Source organism: Hemicordylus capensis, chromosome 4 (assembly GCF_027244095.1).
Source record: "Hemicordylus capensis ecotype Gifberg chromosome 4, rHemCap1.1.pri, whole genome shotgun sequence".
NCBI classification, from domain to species: Eukaryota; Metazoa; Chordata; class Lepidosauria; order Squamata; family Cordylidae; genus Hemicordylus; species Hemicordylus capensis.
The window spans coordinates 203895505-203912439 of NC_069660.1; the positions used below are offsets into that span (position 1 = coordinate 203895505).

Consider the following 16935-nt stretch of genomic DNA (forward strand, 5'->3'; position numbering starts at 1 on the left):
ATGTATAGTCAAAAACCCGAATTGTGTGTGAAGTGCTCCCCGATAGTTCACAGGGACTTGGGGGTGAATCTGCCCAATACATGAATGCACACTTTCCATTCCGGAGGATATGTGAGCTACAGGGCTTTTAAAGCCCTATGTGAAAAATTCCCTGTGCAATAAACCCAGCCTCCACCACCGCCTCTCATTGCAAGCAAATTATGACATGGGACTCCCCCTCCACGGTTGCTGCTCAGAGGAGGCAGCCAAGTAGTATGCCCCTCCATTGCCAGCTTTAATGGAAACTAAAATCTGTTTTGCCAGTTTGGCAACCCTATTTATGTTTGCTTGCCTGGCTGCTTTTGCCAATGATAAAACCTATTTATCTAAGAAGCTGTTTGGGCCTCACTCACTCACTCACATGACACTCCCAGACCAAATCACAAAAGATAGAAACATGCTATTTTAGGCTACAGACCTCACCAACACTACCAGAAAAATAAAAAACTCCAGAAAAAAATGCTTAATTTCCCAGAAAATGCAGAAAAACCTCCCGTTGGAAAAGGATGGGAAATGATGTCTTCTTTGACAGTTTCCTCAAGTACTTTTACAGACTAGAAGTCTGGACTTTCGCAGAATGAGGAGGAAACAAAACCGGCTATACTGTTTCAGTTCACTGGATGTCTGTGTGTCGAATTTCCACAAAAGTCAAATAAGAAATCGAAACACACACACAAAAATGCACTAGATATCTTTGTCTCATCCAGTCTCCTAGAATTTGTCTTTTTAGGGGTTCTTGGCAGCAACACTATTACATGCTCAAAAGAAAGCAGCTCTTCTAGTCACCAGCTAGCAAGGAGTGAAGGGAGAGTGCATGGTCATTTTGTGGTACAGGAGCAATGCTTGCAAACTGCAAGCCCCTTTACTAGTAATATATACAAGCATATTTTTAAAATATCTAAGAATTCTCCCTTTCAAAATCATGATCACAAAAATGTATACTAAGTTATTTCCCGCTTCTCTCTGGAAATTATGGCATGATCCATGCCCTCCTGCATATGTCTTCTCTTTCACACACAGGCTCTTGACCAGGCATGCAGAGTGCTGGTGCACTGCAATGCACCTGGCCGTTACTCACAATGGAAGCCTGTGGTGCTCTCATAGCAAAATCCAGAGACTCAATATGCTGGGCCAAAAAATAGTTTATGCATGTGCCTGGGGATTGGCTGAGTTGCTGAATCTCATCCTAGAGATGCTGATGGACCTCCGATTTTAAGCAACAGTCACCCATATTACTGTGCATAAGTACTATCCAAAGCCAGTTGAGTAATGGCAGGAGAGGGGGAGTTCAAAGGCTTGATCAGATTCTCATTCTTTTCCTAATGCATTGGGCTAAATAAGAGAGCAAAGAGTCTCAATTACAGATGTAAGATAATCTGAAACCAGTTTAATTGTATAGGTTCCCCTAGAGAATCCTATAGTTTTCAGAGGTGCTGAGAATTTATTATTTGTCCCTAACCCTTTTATTGAACTTCTATATGCACTTTTCAGACAGAGCCATGCTAGTTTTAAAACAGGTCTGAAACTGGTTTAAATGCATAGTGCAATCATGCCCACAGTATTTCAAAGTGTTTTTTTAAATTTATTGTTAAATTTCTATATTGCCTTTCAGTAAAACAATCTCAAGGCAGTTCACACAAAAGTTAAAACAAGACTACAAAAATTACATAATTAAAATATCAGCTAGAATATAAAAATACAGATCTGATTAAAAGATTAAAAAACAAGCACAATATAACCATAAAAGAAGCAGCAGCAATGGTAACAATCATATAAATGCCTGGGCAAAAAGCCAAGATTTCACACGCTTTCTAAAAACAGTGATGGAGACTGAGGAGTGGATAGTCACCAGGAAAGCATTCCAGAGTCTGGGGGCAACAACTGAGAAGGCCCTGTCCTGCGTGCACGACAGCCAAGCCTCCCTCATTGTTGGCACATGAGCAGAGCCCCCCCCCGATGACCTCATCAAGCAGGCAGCAAACTTTGGGAGCAGGGGGTCCCTCAGGTATCTAGGTCCCAAACCATTAAGGACTTTAAAAGGACAAGAACAAAACCTTTAATTGAACCCGGAAATAAATTGGCAGCCAGTGCAGCTCTTTCAAAATGGGTGTGGTGTGATCCCAGTGGGCAGCTCCAGATAAAATCCTAACTACTGCATTTTGCACTAGCTGCAGTTTCCTAATAATCTTCAAGGGCAGCCCCACATAGAGCATGTTGTAGTAATCCAGCTGTGACATGACTACAGCGTGGGTAATTGCCTTCTTGAGAAAGGGACACAGCTGGGACACTAGCCAAAGCCGTGCAAAAGCACCCCTGGCCACTGCCTCCACCTGAGCTTCCAAAAGCAGAGCCGGGTCCAGCAATACCCCCAAGCTGTGTACTCGCTCTTTCAAGGAACCTGCTTGGCTCTCTTACTGACCAACATGACCTCCGTCTTGTCTGGATTCAATCTCAGTTTATTAGCCCAAATCCAACCCTCCAACCACCATCTTGGATCGGGGTGGATGACATCATTATGCCCTTGAGCCATCCCTATGTGTCCTTACACCTGTACCAAATTTGGTTCAAATTGGTTAGGTGATCCACAAGTTAGCCTTCTTGCATCTCAAACATTTATGCATCCGACATCTTGAATTGAAGTGTTTGACATCATCACAAACTATGCCATTGAGGCATTCCTAAGTGTAACTACACCAGTACCAAATTTGGTTCAAATCAGTTACGTGGTTCACAAGTTAGCCCACTTGCACCTGAATCGGGGGTTGCACCTCAAAAGTTTACATGTCCATCATCTTGAACTGGGGTGGATGACATCACCACAAATGATGCTGTTGAGGTGTCCCTATGTTTTCCTAGAACTGTACCCTTGGTTCATATTGGTCCAGACATTGTGAAGTTTTTAGGGACACACACACACACACACACACACACGGAATGCCGGGTGATCTCATAAGTCTACTGGGAAATAAGCTAAAAAGTCTTATTGAAACTAGAGGGGCTTCACAATGCTAATGACAGTATTAATCCCAACAAGAGTGTCAACTTATTAGGAAGGAAGAATGAATCAATGGGGACAGTTGTAAGGTTGTACATGCTGTAAAGCTGAGTGTATTCGTAGGAGTCCCCCCACAATACACACACACTCAATTTGAAGTTCATTAATAGTGGGGGGGGGGAATGGACAGAAAACAGTAAAATCCCTAGCCCAGGGGTTCTCAAACTTGATACACAGATGTTGTTGGGCTACAACTCCCATCATTCCCAGCCACAATGGCCAAAAGGAACCCCTGCCCTAACCCAACAGTAACATTGGCATATGCCAAGTACTGCTAGAAGCCTTTCCAGTTGCAAAGCACAAGACTGAAAATACCACACACCTCTGTGCACTGTATTGTTATATATGGAATGGAAAACACTGTCCCAGGACTGCCCTCAGAAATAATCTGCACTTTATTGCCAATAAGCTCAACTCCCTTCTCATGGTTATGGTATTTATTACTGTTTGGTCACAGACTTCTTGAGCCACAATTTGCTGCCATGGATAATAAGTGAAGCACAAAACTTTCTTTTCAAGCTTGTGTGACAAAGGAAGAAAATGCAGAACAGCTCAGTTCATAGCTCACAAAAGTCAAAAGGAGTTTATCACTCATATCTAATGTCTAATTGGTGAATCAGGGCCTGAAAAACTGGCTCAGAGAAGTAGCAAAGAGCTTAAGCTTTGCTGCATCCACTTTAAGCAAGACCTCTGCCCTGTGCCCCCACCCAGAACACTTGCATCAACAAGTGTTTGCTTTGAGAAGAAGCTTGCATCACATTGGGAAGGATGGTTGGTAGAAGCCTGCCATGCCCTCCACTCATTGCAATCAAAACACTTCCTCCTCCAATAAGAAAGGTTTATTGTTAATTCAGAGGGTCCATCTGAACACACTCTTAGCAAAGATGTGCTTTTTCAACCACTGAAATTTGCTCCACACACATTCATCAAAGCCCTTTGCCTGCGTTCTTCATGCTGACTGAAATAAAACCTCCGGACTGATTCTCTTCTGCTAATTGCCAGTATTATACTGTTACAGTTCTAGTTACCTCCAGTGCAGAATTATCCTTTATTTATGCCCCTGTGTGGGAGCTGGGGGGAAAGCATACAAAGTTAACATTCCAAGGATCTCACCCAGTCCACATGGAAAGCTGAAAAATTCCCATCAAATTCAATAAACTGAATCATGGACCATGTGGAAAAAGATGTGGATAGGCAACTAGATAACCTAACTAAACCTTTAAAGTTAATATAATGAATCCCTGAAACAGATTCCAAACATATAAAGCAACAAAGCTCTGCTTTGTTTAATCACATAAATGCTTTCAATTGTATTTCAGGGTTGCTGAACTCCAGGTATAGGGATCAAGCTAAGTGTTTGGCAGGATAGAGAATTCTAAATGCAAGGATCCCACACAGTGTGTCTGTTTGTGTGTGTGTGTGTGTGTGTGCGCGCGCACAAGAAAGAGAGAGAGAAATTATCTAGCTACTATCTAAGATGAAAAAAGGAAGGGAGGAAAATTGAAGTTAGGACTGCATTTTCTGAAGGGCTTCTGGTACTGTGACCACTGACATTTAGGAGACTGGAACTGCGTCAGTAACTAGAAAGCACAACAGAAAGTTGGAGAGCACATTAGGCAATCAGTCAACTGGAACAAAAGAGAACTACAATTTAGAAGCAGCAGTATAAAAAGCATGTAAAAACAGACCAAAGTCAGCAGGATCAGCATATGACTCTGAAAGGCACTTTTTTGTGTACTTCTGTTCTTCAAAAATACACACTCGTATTTAAAGCATTATTATACAAATGCACATTTGTTAAAATATGTCATTCTCTCTTATTAAAATAAAACATTTGCAGTGCAACTCACCTGCACAGGTTAAAGAGTTATATTATTACTTATTAGTATGTTGCTGACTGATAACAGAATGTGTGTAAAAGCACAGGACCTTTGCAAGCAACCATTAAAGGCGAGGGGCATTTGGGGGTATTGAGAGGAACTACAAGGCATGCTGTATATGAAAGTCCAGACCTCCCCCAGAACAACCTCCAAGGAAGCAAAGAACACATATGTTTTACAGCCACAGAATGCTCAAAGGGTCCAAAAGGAGATTCTCTTCCTCTTGTTGATGAACAGGGCACAGCCAATAACACTGGATGTTTGGAGGGGAGGAGGTTGAGAGAAAGAGAGTAACAAAAAATAAAAGGGGGGGGGGGGTAAACATGAAAGCAACAAAAAATACTATACCAAACAAAGAAAAGCATTTTGACAAGACCCTTCCAGACCTATATTTCACCTTACTGTAGCCCATCAATGCCCTTTTCTATCCCCTCTTCACCAATATAATGCATGAAATTTCAGATACGAAATTTTGTTGCAGATTCCTCATTACAATATTATAGCTCACTGCACAAGAGTTACAGTATTTCCCAAAGAACAATACACGTATACCAGTCAGTCAGTCTTTATTGTTACGGTCACCGACCAGAACATACATGTATACCATTTAGTGTGCCCCGTTAGCTAGCTTGTAAATACTTGGCACTGAAAACCTCCACATGTATTAAACATAAGCAGAGAGTAGAGACTTCCAAGATTTAATAAAACCCCAGGACAGAAAAGGTAATGTAATCATCTTATTTTGTTTCTTGTGTACTAGCTGAACCCACACAGAGCATCTGTGCAGTAGTTTACTTACTTTGGGGGGTTTAGTTGGGAGAATTCATTTGGCTGGCCCTTCCTTTTTAGCTGTGCATTGCACCGTGTTCCCATCTCCCCCCCCCCACAGCTCTCTTGCTCGCTCTGTCTCCCCCCACCGCCCACAGCTCTCTCGCTCGCTCTGTCCAGCGGTAGTTTAGTTACTTTTTGGACTTTTGTTGTGAGAATTTAGTTGATTGTTCAGTTGTTTCTGAGTTGTTGTTGTATGGGTGGTGGGTTTTTTTGGGGGGGGGGACTGCCAGCAGCTGGACTACACCGTCTTTTTTTTTTTTTTTTTGAAGGAGTGACTGGGAGTGGTTTGTTGTTGTTGTTTTTTAAGTATTGTGTGGTTTTTTTGTTTTTTAGGTGTGGAGTGTGACAGAGTGGCTGTCGGGGAGGCAGGCCAGGAAAAATGTCAGGAAGAAGGTTAAGGGCCCTCACACGGCCCTCCTCACCACCACCTGCCACCCGCAAAGCAGGTAACTGGCCCCAGCCACCCCCTCATACCTGCTCCTGCTGCCCCAAGGTTGTTGGCTGATTCCTGCCTGCCGTTCCCTGCGTCCCGCCCCAGCCGCTCCCTCGTTCCTGCTCCTGCCGCCTTTCTTTCTCTCTTCCCTGAATATGCCAGCCGCCCTCTGTTTGCCACCTTCCTTCCTTCCTCAGTTTGCCATTCCACCCCAGCTGCCCCCTCGCACCTTCTCCTGCCACCTTTCCTTCCCTGTTTTCTTCCCTCTGAATCCTTCCCTTCTTCCTCTGTCTCTGTTCCCCAGTCCTCTGTCCTGTTTGCCGTTCCCAAGTCCTGCCAACCTCCCTTGCTGCGGCTCCCTCCCCAGGCAATGGTTCCTGGCATCCGCATGGCTCCGGATGTAGTCCTCAACTCGGCCATCCGTAAGTGAATTATATAGATAGATAAGAGGCCACTGAATCTGTTTCTTATCTCCTCTACCATATAATCTCCACCTAAAATTCTACATTCTTAAGAAACAGAAGAAACCAAGATGTACCATTTTCTCAAGCCCTAGGCACATGCTACATTTTACACTGTACAATCTGTGTTCAGGGTACATATGTACAGTTATTCTTATGTTATATTCAATGCAGGTGTAGCACATATAGTAGAATACTTCTTGTCCCTACCCTGCATTTGAGAGGGCTTGTACCCAAGTTCATTTTAAAAAATGAACACACATGCAATTATTTACACAAAAACACATTCATGTGTAGAGAACATGTACAGTACAAAATTATGTCTGAAGAGGGCTTCAAAGGTCCTTGAATGTCAGGGCTTATTTTGGAGGGCTATACTTATGTGGAGAACTTTTGCAAGACATGTTCAGTTCTATATCAGGTGGAAGCAGGTGAATGCAAAGGTAACTGAGGCATTCTGTTGGCAAGACAGATTTTACAGATTGACCAGAAATTTGGTATGGTTGACTCTTAAAAAGAAAATTAAGAAAGGGGTTGGAATTTTCTTTTTTAAATAATTATTATAACTGTAGGAGAAAATACAAATCCAGGGAGCTTTTGAAAAATCCTAAGACATGCAGTGAAACACAGCCCCGCAAACAAGTCATCAAATTACAGTCTAATGATTAGAAAATGTTCCAGTATAACTGATTTCTGCACATCTTTCTCCTATGTATGTGATAATTGTCTCTGGATACTACCATTCACTTTTACCTGCAGAAAGGACCTGAGCTAAGAATCAAAATTACAGCAGAGCTGACCTCAAGCCAGGTCCCTGTTCCTCTGACCATCTTTCTTTATAAAAACAGAAATATGACATTTACACAGATGCATTTGAGCCAAACTACATGTGACATTTAAAGCTTTATCAACTTGGTAGGCTTTGTTTTTTCCCTTTAGTCAATAGCAGCCAGATCAGAAGTAGTATGGTGGGGGTGTAGGGAGCTTTAATTTTACCTCACCACAGCCTCAATCTGTGGTGTCTCCCAATCCAGCTGCTACTTACCTCAGAAAAAGGTGCACATTCTTCACAGGGTTTGTATACAACTACAGGGCTTGATACCATCAGTGAGATGACACAATCTCTACTAAACTAGCCCTTGGAAAATGTTTCAGTTTCACTCCATAATCTTGAACATCAGTGCATGGATCCCACGATCCTTTTGCTGAAACAGTGTATTTATGTAACTACAGAACAACTTGGGAATATTGTTAAGAATTAGAAAATCACTTTGCTTGAAGCTAACACACACACCTTGGGATATAGTTTTAAAATTCACTGTCTAAAACCAATTCCCATCATACTAAATATTACTTAGCAAGCAGGTGAAGTAGAGCACTGCGAACTGCTAAGGCTGATAATCTAAACATCCCTCCCTCCAAAAGAGGAACAGATAGAATAAATACAGACCACTACAGCACACATATGCATTAGGGCTATTGTGATTTTTTAAATAGTTTAATTGTTTCCCTTCTCTTGGGACTTAATCCTATGAATCAGCACTCTGCCTCTGCAGCACACAGGGCTTGTCATCAAATTCTAGTGCCAGCAGGAGGCCACCACCACCTTTGGCTCAAATTACTTCTCTTTTGGCCCTGATAGGGCTGAACTGTGGCATACAAAAACATCAGGGAGCATGAAGAGGATATGATCTCTTCCCACCTATTGAAGCAGTGTTAACATCAACTCCACATGCCTGAGCAGATGTCTGGGCCAGGTCTCCTATGTTCAACAGTGCGGTAGCCATTCACATTCAGTCTTGTATGCTTCACACACATATACAGAAAGAGGAGGAGAAACATGTATGAAGGCATGGGATTTGGGGCTGGTTCCCACATGCAGATTCACAAATTGATTTGTGAATGGACCATCACAGATAGAACTTACGTATCAGCTCAAACACAATGCTTTTCAGCTGAGTCAACGCACACAATCAGCTCCACATGAGCAATCTGGCGATACATGAAAATCAGAACTGGATCAGTTATTTCTCTAACATGTTCATGCTGGGTCATCCAGTTTCCAAAGAGTTTTGCCAGCTGTCAGAAGATATAGGTAACCACCAATGACATGCACAACCACTTGTGCACACACAGACCTGTTCTTCTCAAACACTAGTCCTCTGCCCCCGCCCCCATGCCATGAACAAGAACTTGGGTGCTGCCTAAAATAGCTCTTGGAAGTGTGGAGAGCTGGAGAGGTCCAAAACAACAAGGTGGGAAGACATATCTACACTGCAACCTCTCTCCCCCCAGGGTATCTTGGGAACTGTAGTTCTGTGACAGCAACTAGAGATTTCTAATAAAGAAATCCCAACGTCTTTAGCAAATTGCAACACTCAGGATTCTTTTGATAATGCTGTTATAACCCTGATACAAGTTTATAGTGTTAATACACACCAAGAATATCCCAAAATTCTGTCAAGTATAACATTTATCCAGTGATGACAATGTATTATGATTCATGTACTTTATACAAAACATAGATTGGTATTATACATTGTTTTAGGAATCTTTACCTACCTCAAAACATTTAGCCACATACTGAGCTACAAAGAGTCACTCTGAGCATGGCTGCCTTGCAATACTCTTGCAGCATCTTCTCCACACTTGACTTGGAGAAGACTGTGTTTTCCAAACAAGTACAGCTTTTGCCCAAAGATAATCACCTTCTTTATTTCCCAAAGCCCAGATTCCTAAGTCATAAATGAATGGTCTGCTTTCATCACATGAAAAGTGATGAAAAGTCACTCTCCAGTGAGGGAAAAACATGGTAGACTTTGGACATTAAAATCAAATTAGCCTATTAGAAAATATATATTGAATGCAATAAAACCTACATATTAATGCTTTGTAAAGATAATCTCATCCACATTAAGTTTCTACAGGGACCATCTCCTGCATGCAAGTCATTTGTGTTTTCATGTGCTACCCCACCAGATAGAAAGTAACAAGATACCATTTTCTACAGTGAATAGCTGCTCATTTTGGGTTGAAGGAAGAATCAGGAGAAGAAGCTCTCTGGAAGAAAAACTCTTCCCTAAAAACTAGAATTCAGGCATGCAGAATATAGCAATTCTGGAAAGCTTTCATTTAGAGGTAGCGCCTTATTCCATTTATGAGGTGTTTGGTCCTCCCCTGTTTTTCTCTACCAGCACCAAATGCAGTCTATGGGACTATGCTTTGGGATGTGTGAACACTTTTCATGCCACTCATTTTGCACAATATAGTGACATCAGTATAGCCCTATACACATGTTATGTTCAGCACTTATACAATGAGTGTACAATGTACACAGGTAGAAATATGTACGTGTTGAACACAATTCACATCTGTATCTTGAATTTCAAGAGGCTGTCGCCAGGTTCACTTTTAAAATTAGCACAGGTACTGCACATTCATACACAAGGAATGTTAAGGAAACAGGGTTGTAGTATATTTTTAAAAAAATATTGTAGTCAACAAAACGTTTTCTTAAGGATGAGAAAAAAACCCTAACTGGCCCTATCCACCCCCAGCACAGTACCTCTGGTGACTGTTGCTGGTATCTATCTTATGTCTATCTTCTTTTTAGATTGTGAGCCCTTTGGGGACAGGGATCCATCTTATTTATTTATTATTTCTCTGTGTAAACCGCCCTGAGTCGTTTTTGGGAGGCGGTATAAAAATTGAATGAATGAATGAATCAATCAATCAATCATGAATAAACCAGGGCTGCACAAACTTAAATAGGAGAAGATTATTTGCTATCTTACTGCAATGTTGTACTTAATACATTTCAGTCCTAGAACAAACTCTGAATACAGAGCAGAACTACAATCCATTTTAAAATGTGAAAAAGGCAACCATTGTTAGTAGCTCTTATTGTTCATGGCACTGAGTGATGAAGGTTCTGGCTCCTTACAATCCTGATTCCAAATGTCTGTACTACCAGCATAAATATCTGCCTGCAAATCCATTTAAAAATCTTTGCAGCATGTTCATCATATTCTAGATTGTTTTGGAGCAACTGTCCATCTGCCCTCTTCTGCTAGAGGACTAAGACTTAGGATCAGGCAGTTAGTATTGTAATATTCTACAGCCTGTAACAACCAGAGAAGCAAATATAATTATCAGCAATAGTTCCAAAAGCAGATGTCATGCTGGTCCAAACTAAAATTGCTAGGATCAAAAATGGTTCTGGTTATGCTTTTTATTGAGCCAGATGTTTTGGTAAAGGTAGGATTGATATGAGCAATAATAAAGTTTGCTAGTCTATAGACATAGTTGGCCCAATAAAAGATGGCACTGGGACAATGTTAGAGCCTATCCTGTTTTAAAGGGATGTAACAAAACAAAAAAAGTAATTAATGGAATATATTTGTAGAGCTTATATATTTGTCTCTCAATAACAGAAATAGAATGGCTCTTCTTAAGGAGACTAGCATTTTATGAAGGTGGCTCATTGAACAAGTAGACCCACCTTTTGATTGCATTCTTTAAAGTCATCCCCTTCTTCCCGGTTATCTCTAGTTCTACTTTGCCTACAGAGAACCAACTTCATTGTTGTTTAAATAGAGCAAATCCAAATTCACCAGCTGGAAATTGCTCATTTTAAATAATGAAACAAGAAAATGAGACTTTGGAGGCAGGATGTGCAGAAAGATACTTGCTCAATATAGAAAAAGGTCAAATTACATTGTTGAAAATTGCGGGGGGGGGGGAGAACGGGACATTCTCTCCTTACAGTAGAATTAATCCTCTTTCCTGAACATGAAAAACTTTCCCTGCCATCACTGACTTCTGTATGCATAACTCAGCTTTTCTTAGAAATACACTAGATCACAAGTCTTCATGCACTTTCCAAGAACTAGTCACAGAACATTCCCCTGCAGATATCCTAAAAGGATATATTATTCTTACTTGCCTTCCACATAACTCTAGAGCATTTTTAAATGAGATACTTAAAACCTAGAAATTAAAAACTTGTTTTTGTTAACTTTACTGCTGCAAACATGGTATGCATAGTCACTCCAAACTGTGTCTTGATCTTGTAAAAACTTTACCCAGTCAACCAATGCAGATTTCATTCACCTGCTTAACATAGGTATACATGGCAAAGACAAGACTCCTTAGTTATCCAAATGGTGTAGGGGCATCCCAAGCATATAAACTATTTCAGAAAAAATGGAAGTGTTATGGAGCATACCTATAAGGGTTATGGCAGACATAAACATGCACACAAATTTTTGCACACAGACATTGGAAATAAACAAGTTTCAGATAATGATTGTTCCATCATGTTATACAGTCATAATCCACTTTCAGTAGCATTTTTCCTTTGCTTCTTCAGGCTTGTTCAAGAAATAGGCCACACATGACGTGAATTAGCTGCTGCATCATTAGTTTTCCTCTCTCATGCTTTAACTGTGACCTCATTTTACCAGCAAGTTTCACACAACCTATTAATGACATCAGTGATTAAAGCTTGATTGAAACAAGATGGGGAAATCTTACTGTAACTTGAGAGAACACAGCTCAAACACAGCCTTCCGTCAACCAAAGGGATCTGCGGTAACATCACCACTGAAACACCTTCACGTCTACCTTGATACAACAACTGACATTAGTTCAAAGGGCTCAGAAACTGGCACAAGGATTAAGCTGTGTGGCTCATCTTCTACAGGACTTGAGGCAGATGTGAAATTATTGTGTCTGCTGTAAGACGTCAACAGTATAAGAGAAGCAACCTTACTAGCTGCCATCTATGGGAACACATTTTTACTAGAATACACATATTAGCTAAAATAAGCATGCACAGAATAAGTGAAGGGCAATGAACTATACTAATGGCAGCCACAGTGTGTGTGTGTGGAGGGATAGTGATGCAAGCCACACTTGATCCCATTTCAAATAGATCAGTAAGTGTAATGTTGAAATTGTTCACATTAATATTTGTAAAAAGAAATATATACAGATAAAACAACTGGCCACATACCCAGCCTCCATTGTCCTGGATCCAGTTGTGCAGGTGCCTGTTCAGGTACTCGGTCATCCACACAGCAATATTGTCCACAAGGGGTGACATCTCCCGACTGACACTTTCCACACACATCAGGCCACCAAATTCAAAGAATGCAACAATCCTCCCCCAATTTATCCCATCTCGGAATAGCTCCTCCACTACTGCCAGAAAACGATCTCTGGCAGTAAACGGGGTCAAGTGCAGCTGGCTAGACATTTGAGTAAAGTCCCGTTGATAACGCCGTGAAAACTCATCACCAGCTTGGCATAAAGTCGAGTGGACAACCTGTGGCACAGGGTTGAGTCCATCATCAGGGGCAATGTTACTAACAGCAGCTATGCCAGGCAGTTCAGAAGGCAGAGATGACAGCCCAGCTAGGGCAGGGAAGGTCCCACCAGCAGGAAGATTTGCTCTGTCACCACTGGCAACCCAGTCATATCCTTTCTGTGACAGCTTGTAATGGATGTACCTCAGCACTATCTCCCTGTTATCGTAACCTCTTATTCCAGGATGAGCCATCCTTTCGAACAAGGAATAGGGAGAATGAGAAAAAGGCAGTGCAGAAGCAGATGAGATGTCCCCCCACCCAAAAAACAAAGCAGCCAGTAATAATGAGTGCCAGTATTTATATATAATCCAGTTGTTTTATTCTATGCAGTTCCATTGGTTGAGGTGTGGGGGAGTCCTCGGGGTCTCAAAGGTATTTCCGTCTTCCCAGTGTTTCCTTCTCAGTTTGCGACACACGGTGGAAACAGGGTTTAAAATGCAGCAAATATTGTATTCCAAGATGCACATGTAATATTATAAAATTTATTTTCAGCAACCTTCCCTCCTCTGTGTGGAAATACATCTAAAATAAGAAAATCAGATACTTATTCAAAATCAGGTGCATTTTTTCTCCTGCATGCTGTACTAGGATATGAATGAAGAAGCTGCTGCTATGCACACATTCCAAAACCCCATGACATTCAATATGATTTACTAAGCAGAGCAACCTCCAGTGCAAATCCATGCAAAGCAGGTTCAGCAAAAAAACAAAAACAAAAAACACCACAAAAACAGTTTTCTTTTAAAAATAAATAAATAAAAGTTACACAGAATAAATTTCCTCTGGAAAAATACTTACTTGAATTAAAAATTTGCTTTTGTCAAATTTCCTTAAAGGAAAAACCAATCATCACAGTTCTTCTGAAAGATTAAATGCTGGTTTCTTTGACGATTCCAAAAAAGAGGGAAATGTTAAGGTCTCCAGGCATTGTGGAATTACTGATTTCCAAAAACACTTCCTGAACTCCTGTTTGAATGACACTTCCAAAGATATGTCAGAAGAACTCAGAAATCTTGCCTCTGAACTTCAGGAAAGAGAAAAACTCAAAAGAGAGAGGGACGGAGGGAAAAAAATTTCTGAAAAGCATTAGAGAAATAACATATTTGAATCCAGGCTCTTGAATTAGTGCTATGCTTCAGTGCAATCTATTTCAAAATGCATGTAGTTTCATTCAGACACTGCTCTTGAGTTCAGTGTTTCTCACATCTATAGAAAAAAATCTGGAATTAATCCCCACCACCAAAAACAACAACAACACAAGAATCTCCAGTGAGAAAACAGTTCACCAAAAAAGAAAGAAAGAAAACAAGGCAGCTTTGTATTATAAAAAGAAGGAAGAAATCCCACAAGGGAACCGAAAGGGAAAATGGGGCGTGACCGAAGTCTTAATTGATCCTATCCACCCCCCCACCCACCCTCCCCACTGCCCTTGCTACCCCGGGTAGCCCTGCGAAGCTTCCCAGTCACGAGGCACCTCCTCCTTCGCCAGCAAGGGCTGCAGATTGGGTCTGCTGCGTCCGGCTGCCGCTGCTGTTGGGGAGGTCCCGCGGGCAGGGGAAGCACATTCAATGCAGCGGCAGAAGGGGAGGAGACAGGGGGTGGGGGTGCTCCAACACTGCAGGCTCCGCAAATGGGGCAGCTTTGCTCTAGCCCCACCTCATCGTTCATTCAAGAAAAGGGGGGAAAGAGAGCGAGGAGGAGGGAGGGAAAGAACCCCTTCTCTCTGTTGCAGTGGTAGTTACGGCAGCAGGCGCTGCTTCCATGGCGGCTTGATGCAGCCCCTTTAGATTTGTGTACTGCTCGCATCTACTTGTCCTCGGCGAGGTTTTCAGACGAAGAGTGGGTGGTCCACGGCGGGGGGATTGAGCTTCGGGAAGGGGCTGCAAGCCGGCTCCTTGCCTGGCTGCTTTCCCTTCATTTCTTTTGCGCGGGGTGGGTGGGTGATTATTTTGGCTAATCTCTTTTGAGTTATTCTTGACTCTTTCATTGTCAGACCCTCCAAGAGCCCTTTTATATAGGTCACTTTTGATTTCCAAAACGCGTTTCCTTCCCTCCGGCCTCGCAACTGCCCTCTGGGATGTCAAAGCCGCAGATCACAGAGAGGAAACTGAGGCGGGGAAAAGAAGAGCCGGTTACTTGTCCAGGAGGAGACCACCCAGTGAGTTCACCAAGCTTGAGGTGGAAGGCAAGCCTCATTTCAGCTCTGTAGCCGCTGGACCCCCACCCTGGTCAGAAGTAAAGTTGGGGAACTAAGAACGGCCACAGCTTTCCCCTCACAGAGCTGGGGCTTTCCCTCTCGTGAAATGAGAATGACCACGGCGGGGGCGGGGTGCTATGGGATTTCTCCATGCTAGCTAGCTTGGTTTGGGGGAACTTGTGTGCGGCGGCCGCACAAAAATATGACTTCCTACACAGTCAAAGCTGGAAGTTTTGCAGACGTCTGCACCAGGAGCTGGTCTAGTTGAAACATTTTTTTTTTTTAATCGCCTTGACTGCTAAGGCATGCAACTATTCTGCGAGATTAGCCCCTTTTCAAAAGGGAGAGGGGGAAAGTGCAACCGTTTCTTACAAGCTCATCCCCATTCAGCCCCGTCCCCCATGCAGAGGGGAGGCTTTCATGTCATCTGAAGCCGCGTGTTCGACGGTAAAATGATTCCCATTGTGGGGACTGCCCCATGTTCTTCTGGCGGTTCTTCCGCCGATATTAATAGAGTGCCCCCTGGCTTGCAGGGTGGGTGGAGAGCTTCCCCACTCTGAAGAGAATTCATTCCCGCCTCCTCTCCGAGACGCCACCCTCGCTACCTCCCTTTCTATCTGAACCCATCAGAGCAGCAGGAGAAGGGCTCTGGAGGAGCGTGCCGGGAGAGAGAATGAGAGGCTACAGCAGCGCGGTGCCGTCCTCTTCCTCATCCGGCGGCCAGGGAAACTGAGCGGGAGCCGGCTGGTCTTTCTTCGGCCCGCTCCTTTTTCTTTAAAAGAGTTTCTGCCCGCTTGTGGGGCTGACATTTTCACTGTAGCAGTGTTCGACCTGTATATAGTAAACGGCTCAGCTGTATAACAATAGTTATTTTTAAAAACATAAAGGGAGGGGATGATGGAGAATAAGGAGACGAAATACTGTCTGGTTGAAATAATGTGCTTCACCACCACCACCACCCGCAAAAACAACAACAACCCACTATAAACTGGGTCTCCATACTTTCCAACCAATATTTAATTCTGTGTTGAGAGGTAGCAGAGCTCAAGCCTGCCAAAGACCATGATCTCCATCAACATACTGTCATCTGTTCCATCTTCATTCCACAGCAAGTGGGGGCTGCCTTCCCCATACGTATGGGGTCTCTTCTTGCCATGCGGGAAAATAAAGTGGGATTGAGATGATAGAATTACTACTAGTTCATTCATTGAATCCCTAGTTTTAAAAATACATCAATACTCTCTGCAGGTTGGGAATTAGTGCAGCACACAATAGGATGGATGAAACTTTTTCTTCCTAAGTGCTTTTTTTAAAAACTTGCAAAAGCTGCAGGAAGTTATTGTCTAAACCTGAAGCCAGGTTTAAACTTGCCAGTTCAGCATTCTCTTTATAAAGTTGGTTGCAATTCCTTAACACTGAGAAGTCAGAATAGATTCAGGACAGGTGCATGCATGCAATGTTTCTGACAAGTCTGTTCATTGATCTAGGGCCTATATATTTCTTATTTACATTTCTATACTGCCCTTTGTTCTGAGACCCCAGGGTGGTGAACAATAATAAGATTTAGTAAAGCATCTTAAAAATAAAATAGATGAAGCTACAACTACTGAAGGGAAATCAGAGGGCTACTCATTGGCCAAAAAGGTAGTATTCAGTCTTCTCCAAAAG

General features: G+C 42.4%; 1 protein-coding gene across 3 annotated transcripts in view; it reads right to left on the reverse strand.

The window, feature by feature from the left end:
- The window catches only part of BCL2 (BCL2 apoptosis regulator), a 174259-nt gene extending 159789 nt beyond the window's left edge, over window positions 1–14470 (reverse strand). The window contains exons 1-3 of one of the 3 annotated variants that reach the window (XM_053246888.1): window positions 13869–14470; window positions 12716–13592; window positions 11817–12179 (exon numbers count right to left, since the gene is read on the reverse strand). In XM_053246888.1, the coding sequence (XP_053102863.1) occupies window positions 12171–12179; window positions 12716–13261 (555 nt within the window). In that variant the 5' untranslated portion in view covers window positions 13262–13592; window positions 13869–14470 and the 3' untranslated portion in view covers window positions 11817–12170. Of the gene's footprint in view, window positions 1–11816; window positions 12180–12715 lie in introns of those variants that run through there. The other 2 variants (XM_053246886.1, XM_053246887.1) reach the window with 2 other exon arrangements.
- Between the last annotated feature and the right edge of the window lie 2465 nt (window positions 14471–16935).